The following is a 10,832-nucleotide window of genomic DNA, read 5'->3' as shown; positions in this document are numbered from 1 at the left end:
AAGGAGCTTCAGAGAGGCTTCACAGCAGAGAAACCAGACTGGCTTGCTGCTATCCCCTCCCAGAGCTAAGGTGAGCAGCTATTTCGGCAAAGGGGACCCCTTCCTGGGTGGCTGGCATCTGTGGAGCTCGCCTGTAAGCCTTTGGTTTTTCCCGTGTGTTTCCAGTCACAGATGGATTTTAAAGTACTGGATGCAATCTCACCATCTCTGTCCCAGAGTCTGTCTCCTCATTTGTACTGCTGCTTGACAGCTGGCTGGGGCCTCTGCACCTCATCCAGGAGTTAATATTTTATCTTTATTTTATTTATTATTTTATGTCCAGGGAAGCTGGGTGGAAATTGTGCCAGCCTTGAAATGCCAAAGGGAACTTTAAAATATTTCCTTCTGGACTCTGAAATGTTGCTAGTAGAAACGTATTCTCTGATAAGAAAATGGCTCTGGACCCAGGCTAACAGCTGGGGAGATTAGTCATGGAAATCAGTGCCACGAGTCTCTGTATCACTTTCATCTGTTTTTCCCAAATCCCACCTTTATGGAGACCAAGCGCATCACTCTTCTAGCTCCAGAGATGTGAAGTGGGAGCAGCTCTCCAGCAGAGGAAAGTCTGCTCATCCTGCAAAGGTTTCTGTATTCTCATTGCACAGGATCATTTTTCTACTGTGCAGCAGATTTATGTGAGGAACAGTGGTGGCACAAGGAATAATGACTCCATTTTGTTTAATAATTAACTCACACGGTCGCCTGGTGCCACACGTTCCAGCAGACGCTGCAAGGCAGTCAGGCTGCGCTGACTGGAGAGCTAAGCACGAGGTGGGCAGTAAGGAAAAACTGATTTCTCCTTCTTCTGCTCACTGATGTTGTGCCCTGACCTGCCCGTGCTTGGCTCTTCCTACCTGCAGCGCTCGGTGCCGACAGCTCTTTGAACTCTGCGGACTCTCCATGCTCTAAGTATTTTACAGAAACAACTGACACCGTGGTGTATTATTTCGATGGGGGGGCATATAACAACTATTTCAAAGAGCGAAGCCGAACTGTGTAGCAAGAGTAAGAAAGGAAGCCAAGAGAAATTAATATCTCATTGAGGTCTCCAGCTGCCATCAAGAAGCTCTGTCTTGCAACCTGTCACTGCTTGGTTTGCAAACTGTCAAGAGCGGCTTTACAGCTCGAAGACACAGGTTTCAGGAGAATTTGCTGGAAACGTTTTGCCAAACTTTTCTCAAATTTTAATGCTGGTTCCTCACAATTAAACCATTTCTGGGGAAGAGCTGCTTTCAAAGAACTTCTCAGCTTGAAATATTGCTGAGGGGATCCCATTTCTAAGTGTCATAACATTTAGACATTTTTAAAGCAAAAAAAAAAAAAATCCGGTGCATATTTAAAACACTTAGTTGTTAAAAATCAGAAGAAAACATTTTAAAGTTACTGAAATAAAATATTTCAAAAATGGCTTTTTTTTTTTCTAGCAAAATATGCATTCTTTGAAAAGTTAGAGTTTTTAACTTTTTCTCCCAATTTAAGATACATATTTTTCCTCAATACCTCAAATCTTTGGGAGAGGGGGAATCTATTTCCCATTCGACTTGGCTTTTAGAGAAGCAGACAACAATAAAACAGAAAGGAATTGGGCTGGAAAAAAAAAAATCTCAACCAGAATCCTTTACTTGAGTGAAGATGACCCTAGGGCTACCAGTGGCACTTGCAGCCAAGGTTGAGGCAGCCGTAGTTTTTAGCAGCATTTGCCACCATGAACACACGCCTGAGATGCCAGCAAGTCCACGCTGCCTGGGACCTGAACTCTGTTCCTATCTCTCTGTCTATTTTAAGGCATATCCCGTACGCGGTCCTTTCAGCTCCTCACGGTCAGGAATGTGGCTCCTCCTGGAAACCATCTGCTCCGGGAGACAGCTGGGCTTTTACTGAGGGCTGAATCTGCACCCTGCAATGCAGCCCCTCCCGGGTGGGTTAGGATGCCCTGAGTCAGGGTGAGCACCTCCTTGCAGCAGGCTTCCAGGGTTTCACAACCTCAGCACTCGGGGCAGACCAGTGAACATGGGAGGGACTTTGTTTTACACAATTCCCACTTATTCCCAGTCTTCAGTCATCAAACAACGCTTTGGATACACCCCAACACCCACACCCTCCCTACCTGCCCCACACAAGTTCCCTTTCCAGGCCTCCACCACCCTCTGCCACGAGTCCTGCTGATAGCTTGTGCCAGGCGACTGCTGCTCCATGTCCCGCGGAGGCTGCCAGCCAAGCTTTGCTGGCCTGCTCTTCCAATGGTCTGAAATGACCTTCAAGAGACTGGCTGCAAGGTGAAAGCACACAGCAGATTGAAGCTGGTTATTCAGCATCCAGGGATTAGAGCAAACAAGAGAAAACAAAGCTGGTTTGATTGTCTTCTGCAAGACGTCATTGTCTAAAAGTCAGATCTGCAAGCCTCAAAGCAGAAGCTGAGAAGAGCCAAGGGCCAAGGTAACCCAAACTCAGGGGACTGGAGGACTCCTGGCTGGGCTCCCAGGAGAGAGGACAAGAGCCAGTGAGAAGCAAGAGAATATTATTCCAGACCACATCTAACGGGGTACCGAGGTGTGGATCCCAATCTGTGCCCTGTCTTCTCCGCTTCCGGCAGTCAGCCCAAGGGAAATTCTCTGTGATGGGTGTCATCTTTGAGTCAAAGTTGGAGAGACAACACTTCCAAACTAGGCACAAACTGGGAAAAGGCAAGTTTCAGAAAAGATCCTTGAAAATCCTCCCCCGACTAAAGGTCCTAGTAATGTCCTAGTGGTTCCTGAGAGCCCTAATGCAGATTTTATCTGCCCCGTGACCGCTGAATCGTACTATGTTCTTTTACTTACCCCCTGAGTGTTTCCAGAGCGGACCGTCCGGGAGGACGCACAACAGCACAATTACACCCCAAAATCATCAGGTGGTTGCTTAAGCCCTTCAGAGGAGGGGTGAGTGATCTGGGAAGGGGAAGATGAGGGGGCTTTCAACAGATCTCAGCCCCCAGCTTTTGCTTAGTACCACCACATGCCTTCTGCGATGCCTAGTCTGTAAAGGTGGTGCCCAAGCTCAGGGAGTAATGAGGATTCACAGCTAAAATTCTCCCTCTTCAGTCCTTGAACAAGCAAAGGATGGCTCCACATTTCTCCCCAGTCCCATTAAGCTTGATGATGTGTGACTAACTCTTTCATTGACCAAAGCCCAACCACTTCCCTCACGTGACCTTACATAACTGCTCATCTATTTCGTTAATGAATGGAGCTTGAGAAAATTTCCATTGCCCAAGGCCCTTGGGGGAAAATGCGTGAGCGCCATCTCCACCTTTTGTGTGCCAGTGTGGGATTTTCCTATGGATTAACTTAGTAGGGTGGTATTGTTTTTTTGGTTGCTGTCATTGGTGCCTGAAATGGTAAGCTAACAGCCGGGTGCCACAGAGATGGGGAGAAAAAAAAAAAGGAGTCCAGGAGTCCCTGCCTGAGCCAGAGGAAACAGGAGGCTCCCTCTGCCAGGAGGAACGGCAGGGACATCACTGCAGTGGCCAGGGACTGCGCCTGCTCCCAGGCAAAAGCTGCTGTGTTTGCTCATCCCTGTGCAGAGCCAAAACAAGTCCCGGCCTCTCTTCTCTCCCCACCACAGACCCAGTAGCTGCTGGTGTTCTGGGGGCCAGACCCAGTCCTGGGGCTGGCCAGCGGCTCTCTCTGCCCTGCCACAGTCAGGACAGAGCAGCCAGGAGGACAGTCCCCATGGACAGGGCTGTCGGGGGTGCTCCGTAAGCTCAGGGACTTCCTCCACGTGCTCTTCAGCTTTTTCTCTGCTCGTAGGGAAGGAGTCAGTGCTCCAGAGCAGCTGTGGGAGCCCGGTCTGTTCTTCTCCCTCTGAATGCAGTGTAAATCCCTGACTCCCACTCTGATGCTGGGCAGCAGTGGAGGAGGGTGATTGATAGGTACCTGTTGGCTACATCAGCATGTTGAAGGTACACACACCAGCATTTACAGCAGGCAGGAGCTGGAGGGAAGATGGGGATATCCCAGTGTTTCTAAAAGCCCATACTGATGCTTCAGATTTTCCCATTTTAACCACTTCAGTGTGGTGCTGCCTAAGATAGAAATTGCTTTCACCATAAAAGTCCTTCCACCAGTGGAAGGCTGGGGAGGGGGGAGCTCTATGTCTCCCAAAGTAACGTCATGCAAAGACGTTTGTAAGTGCTAGAGACACGTGATTTTCAGAAATGTGATTTATGCTCTTCTCTGAGGGTGTACTTTGGAACTAAGGTATTTGTTGGGTGTGCAATGTGGGCTCCCCATGGCGTGAGCTACAAATCTCATGGCTATAGGGTTTAGGAATGCTGCTGAAGCTAACAGGATAGCTAGGTTGAACTGGGCATGACTGGACTACCATGAAGGATGGAAGTGGCAGCACTGAAATACTGGAGGATGCTCCTTTCTCTTTCAATTCATGGGGAGAAAATGCAAATGCAGGCCTAGCCTCTGTAATGCCTGGTCCATGTGCAGTGGCGAGTAAATATTTAACTGCAGGAAGAACATTCCCTTGCAGGAAGAACATTCCCTCCCAGAGATCGAAGCAGCCGAGTTAATCAGTTCCAGATTATAATCAAGTTATGGGTGTCAAGAGGACAATACAAGTTCAAAACCTTGAGGATGTTCAAAGTCTTCTACTATGCCTGGGCAGTTGCCATGTCTCCCCTGGGATGCTAAAAATAAAAACTAAGATCTTTTCACCTGCTGAGAAAGCAGGATGATTAACTCACTCAAGGACATGCTTCACAGAGACGGGGAAGGGCTGGAGATGTGGCAAACAGGGAGTTTGAAGATCCTCCTGTTGTATCCGGATGGTGCTTCTGAAGCTTGGGAGCAGAGGCTGCTGCAGCAGCTGGGCTGGGCTAGGAAAGCCCTCAGGCAGGTCTGGAGATGTTTCCTGGCCTGACAGCACACTGGATGTTCACCTGCAGGGCTGATGACAGAAGTTGTCACTGGCAGTAGTTCTCAGGCTTTGGAAGATGCTCAGTTCCTGCCAGGCCCTCCTCTTACACAACAACATATTTCCAGCTATTCTTTTACCCCAGTATAGTTAGTGTGCCCTCATCTGTCCCTCCATCACAAAGCCAGTCTGTTCCCTTCAGAGATTATGCAGTGGAGAGAAAGTTGTTAGTACTCATCTCTATAATAGAACAAGCTCCTCCAGACATGATGTAGTTCATGTTTTCTTATAATGTTTGTAGGGCTCGCACTACGCTCCTGGAGCCTTGGAAAGAGACTTAGCTATCAGCATACTTTCTCCCACCTGCATCACGGCTGACCAGCTGATAAACTGTGGACTTGGTTGCTCTTGGCTGCTTATTCATCTCTGACTTTTGCTCGTGCTTCATAGAGATGTCTCTCTATGGAGAAAAAAACACTCCAAGAATATGTTTATCTTTAGGCCCATCTGTCCTCCGGTGCCTCCCCCACAAGACCCCCTGAGGTTCAAGGTAGATGTTTCTAGTCCCCTGCACCAAACACTACTCTTTTCTCTAGAGCCCATTTTCCTTGAAAGGACATCATGTAAAGTTGGGACGAGAAAGGAAGGAAGTGATTCAGTGTCCAAGTCCATTTGGATGACTGAGCACCTCTTAAGTGCTTCAGCCAAAGTACTCAACATTTACTATTTGGGGTATTTTTTTTCTTAACAGTCAAAAAAGTCAAATATTTTACCATGCAATTGAAACTTTTGTGCATTATTCCAAGCTCAGCTCCTCCTAGAGGAATGACAAATCAGAAGCTGTAAACTGAGTAAACTCAGGTAAACTGAGTCCTGGCTACAAAATAAAAAAGCAAAAGTCTGTGTTGCTATTTTTCACTTTGGATTTAAATCCTCTGGACTGAACAGCCCTCACCAGGCACTGTGTAAAGTTTTTTCCTAAAATAAGATGACAGGGGTCAGGGGCCCAAGCTAAGCTGATTAGCACAGCTAAAGCTGTATCACATTGCCACAGTGGGGTCATATGATTGATCACTGGGGTAAATATTTAGGAAGCTTCCCAGGGAAGGGGAATAGATGGGAAGGACCAGAGAAGCCAGGGAAAATGGGCATCTGGGGTGTAGCTAAGGGAGGGTCTGATACCATTCGCCTGTCGCAATGCAAATCAAAAAAGCAGGGGTTGCTTTGCTTTGAGTTACATCTCCCACCGGCTTCCCCTCTGAACGTGTGTTCTGCACCACTGACCCAGGCCTCCGGATCACCTTTCGCTGCAAGGTAGCGTTTTCAGCAGGCAAGACAAGGACACATCAAAGCAGTCCGTGTCACTCTGCAACTACATGACACCGTCCCGCCAGGCCCTGCTGGCACCAGTCAGCCCTGCTCCCCTCTCCCGGCAGCTAGGGACAGCACAGCGCCCACTGCAGAAGGGCAACACGCTCATCAGTGGGTCAAATGGGCTCTCCATGGGCTTCGATTTTCCCGTAGGCAGCACGAGACCCTCTGTCAAGGGCAGGCAGGCCAGGAAGTTTTGTAGCAGCTCTGAGCAGCTCTTGAGCCCCAACAGCATGGGACCGGCGTGGTGGCAATCAGTACCAGCCAGGCTCCGGCTCCCTGCCCCTATCCTCTGCCACCGCACCTCCTTCTGGGGGAGTAAAGGTGGAGAGAAAACAAGCTGTGCTAAAGTAAACGCTCATTTGTATCTAAGCCAGCACCTCCTGGTGTAACCTGGGGGAGTTTTCTTCCTTTCCTACCTCCAGTGTAGGTGCTTGAGGAGCTAAACCCCGCTCTCAGAGCAGTACCCAGCTCACCTCAGCCTCTGAGTCCTCCTCTAGGATGCGCCCCTCGCTCTGCTGAGGCTCTGTGGGGTGGCCTCAGCAGCTTGGCCCTGTCCACAGCTACAGCAGCGGTCCCCACAGGGCCTTCCCCCACTGGTGGGGTCTGCAGGATGGCTGCCCTTCTTCATGGGTGGACCACAAAGCTCATGGAGACCCCCTTCCCTGCCAGGCCCCACCGAGGCACCACCTCAGGACCAAGGGGAGCACCACAAGATGGTGCCTGCCCTGAGATGGCACCGGTTGGCAGGCCCAGGAGGGAGAAGCAGCACCCAATCATCCTCCGCTGCCCCACGGTTCAGCGGGGACCAGAGAGGCCTCCGTGTCCCTCCTTCTCCCACAAATGAGGGGCAACATCCTGGGCTTGAACCCAGCCCTTCGTAAGCACAGCCAGGGCCTGGCTCAGCTGCCAACCCACTCACCACGAGGCACCCAGAGCCACGATGTGAAGAGTTTCCTCAGCTCCCTCCATAATTAACGGCAGCCAAAATGGGAGCTGGGAGGGTTGAGGGGCAGGCAGGAGGGAGGCACTGCCCGGTGACCACCTTGGGACCCCGCTGCAGCACCCGGGGGCCTCCTTCGTCCCGAAAGGCATGGGAGCGAAGGCAAGGCCCAAGGATTTAAAAGGATAAACATGAAGACAAGGAGGCTGTGAGTGATGGGAAGCAAGCACGCGGCCGTCCTGAATAACCTGTATTATTAAACAGGTGCAAGTGCCAGCTGCCCTGGGAGGGGGTGGCTTTCCACACACGCAGGGCTTTTATACACTTTTCCTGCTGTCAAACTCGGTGGTTAAAAAGGAAGCCACTAGACATTAACCTTCTCCTTTAACCGCAGTTTTACCAGCTCTCATTTCTTCGCCGTTTGTCTTTCCTGCCCTATTGCAGCCCGAGGTCGTTTGCCAGAAAATAAAGACAAAGGCTCGTTGCTGCCAGAATCTGCCCTCCAACAACAAGGAATGGCAGTAAGTGGGCAAGTAGGGACACACAGAGCTGCACAGAGAGAGGAAGAGAATAGCTCCTATTATTTTGGTAAGTTGCTGTTGACTTTGAGGCAGGACTCTCAGGGAAAGGTAACAGCTGGTGTTAGACAAATGATACAGCTAAAAAAAACAGAGGAGCTTTTAGACACACAAATCCTTCTTCCAAGCTGCAGCAAAAGGCTGTAAACGTCAGCCTAAGCACGGACTGGAAAAGCTTCCTCTGAGTCTCTCTCTTCTTTCTTCAGGGAAAAATGAGGCTCCATGGGGAAAGAACTTGCCCCTCAGCATGCAGGAAAACAGAGGCATGACTGGATCCCTGATCCCAGCTTTTCTGTGATGAGACCATAGAATCATAGAGTCATTAAGGTTGGAAGGGACCTCTGAGGTCATGGAGAGATGGTGCTTCCCCACCTGTAGAAGCCATTGCTGTTGCTGCGTCCACCAAACAAAACCTGTTACAGTACTGCAGTAACACCCTCAGTACCTGTGAAGCACCGGCAGATGCTTTGCCACACTGCATCACTGCACACAAGTGGTCTGCAAGTGCAACTCAGACCCAGCCTTGTAATGTTGAGCTGTGATTTACACCGACTCCAGAGATTTCACCTCATGCAACTGCTCCAACTCAGTCTTCACTGAAAAGATTCATGGCATTTTACAAAAAAAGGAGCAGTTTGCAGGCCTTGAGGAGAGGTACCGGGGTTGAGCAGAGCTCAGGAACTGCATCAGCACTAAAAGAAGCAGGAGAGTTAGAGGAGGCACAGCACAAAGACACTGTTGAGCTGTGACTTGACGATGGTAGTGAAGCAAACTATGCTTTGCCAGGTTACAGGGTCAAGCAGCAGTAGTATATTGATTAACGATGTCGAAGTCGCCAGAGGGCCTGTCTTAGATGCAGCAGACAGTTCACATTGCGTTCTGGGATCCGTATGTCTGCTTTAGGCCGGCACTCTCGATTTGAACTGCAGCGCCATTTGCCCTTAGGCAGACGTCTTGGCTTTGATATTGCACAATGGGATTTGCACAGGAGACTGCATTCAAGTATAATTGCATTGAGTGTCACAGGAGAAACCCAGCCTATAGGCGGCAAACTCTGTCCCTGTGACTGGTGCTCAGCTATGCAATTTCCTATTGCACAGCGTGGACATTTTCTGACTTGCAGTTTCAGGCCTGCCTCACCCTCTGCTTTCCCTCTGTTACAAAGCTCTAGAGATGCTTCCCCAGCAACAATGCTATTTTGTTCAGGAGAGAAAAACCCAGGACTGATCAACCCTGCTATCAACAAGCAGGTGTCTCAGATAGCAACAAAAGAACCAGCATCAATAATGGAGAGGGTAGAGAGAGCGAGAGATGCAATGAAGTGGAGAGAGGGAAGCCAATCAACTTAATGAAATAAGGCGCAAGGTTAGCGAAGGGCTATTTATAGACTCCAACTGGTTCAGCCCTGTGCACTTAGAGGCTGGTTCAAACTGGCTCCTTAACAGCAGTAATAATCATTACAGAAAAGAAAGAGAAAAAAAGTGAAAGCTTGGAAAATTCACTGCCGGAGGTAAAGCTTTAGAGCCAGGGCTGGCTGGACTCAGAAGTAACTGCATTACTGAGAGACTGAAAGGTTAATAGGAAACCAGCTGACACTGAAAGGGAACAATTAGAGAGGTTAAGGGGTTTAATATTAGATTAATGGTTGCCTGGAGGAGCAAATGCAGAGATTTCAAGAAAATAGGAGAATGGTGTGCAGAAGGCTGTTTTTTCATGGACGGAGAGCCCCAGGTCTGCTCCTGCCGCTCCTCAGATAAACTGGAAGAAGGTGGCTCTGCCATTCCTTGCCACTCTTGCTCAGTCTCCTGTTTCCATCTCTCTTCCTCCTCTCCCATCTGTTTGCCTCTGAAGTCCCTTTGGGTTTGCGCTCCCCACTTAAGCGCTGTCTGTGTGGTCTTGTCTTAGTGTCTTCCTTGTGTTCCTCCTCCATCCTCCCACTGTCTCCTTAAAGGTCATAATAATAAAATGATGCTTAGCATTCCCATGGCCCTTTCATTCCTCTTCAGCGAACTGCTCTCCAGAGGCAGGCGTGGTGGGGATGGACACTTTTATCCACATTACCCGTAACCAGGAGTCAAAGCTTCAAAGAGAAAAAAAGAAAAAGAGTTGACAAAGATCAGATGACAAGTCTGTTCGCCAGCAAATCCACCCCAACTAGATGGACAATACTGACACTGGTGAGGTCCCGGACTACCAGTAGTCATTTTAAAAGGCTTTTTAGCAGGAAGATATTGGACATACTGCAGAGAGTACTGATTCAGCAAGATCGGAACTTATGGCATGGATCAATGGCATCTCCAAACCCAAAAGGGGTGTTGAAGATACTAAGGAGGGGACATTCAGCACAAGGAACACCGTCCTACCAGATGAAGGGCCATAGACATGCTGCTGCTGTGCGGTGGGCTGAGCACTGTATGGACAGAAAGTTAAAACATGCCTCTTACAGGAAGACAACAGAGAAAGGGGGATGTTCTGTAGCTCAGAGATGCTGGATGTTCTCCCGAAACCTTGTGCTGCAGAGGGAAGGAGATAAGCTGTTCTCCCTTCCCCCACAGCATGGGATGAGTAGCAAAGTATTTGGGATGGACTCACTGCATCCGTACAGTGCAGACTCCCCAGCATAACCGACCTGGCCTGTTTCCCCATGATCACTGCAGTTGCTGACATACTCATCAGGCCCCTGAGAGTCCCTGTACCTCGGTGCCAGAAGAGCCTTGTCACAGAGCACCACTAGCTGCTGCTTAGGATGATGCTGGGAGCATTGGGCTGCTCCCTGCACCACCCCGAGGGACTCCTGAGACGCAGGGAGAAATTCTCCCCTCCTGCACCACCTGCGGCTGCTGCGCTCGCGGATCCTTCCCAACGCACGTGCTCCTCCCATGGGACAGGGAGAACTTTCCCTGAGTGCCTGACCCTTGGCGGCTGCTTGTGGACTCAAACAAGCGCGAGCTGGCTGGATCCATCCATATCTTACACCGCTTCCCACAGCACAGCCT

The 10,832-nt window shown here is 49.7% G+C and overlaps 1 protein-coding gene across 1 annotated transcript in view; it reads right to left on the bottom strand.

Moving 5' to 3' along the window:
• Positions 1-9,440: 9,440 nt before the first annotated feature.
• CD58 (CD58 molecule) overlaps positions 9,441-10,832 on the bottom strand; it is a 48,049-nt gene continuing 46,657 nt past the window's right edge. Inside the window, exon 10 of the mRNA XM_087755988.1 lies at positions 9,441-9,916. Coding sequence (XP_087612114.1) covers positions 9,894-9,916 — 23 coding nt within the window. The 3' untranslated portion in view covers positions 9,441-9,893. The remainder of the gene's footprint in view (positions 9,917-10,832) is intronic.

Source organism: Nipponia nippon, unplaced genomic scaffold (assembly GCF_047370975.1).
Source record: "Nipponia nippon isolate SJK-2023a ecotype South Korea unplaced genomic scaffold, ASM4737097v1 scaffold_2, whole genome shotgun sequence".
Taxonomy (NCBI): Eukaryota; Metazoa; Chordata; class Aves; order Pelecaniformes; family Threskiornithidae; genus Nipponia; species Nipponia nippon.
Note: the sequence above shows the minus strand (reverse complement) of the source record. Positions and strands in the feature narration are given on the sequence as shown.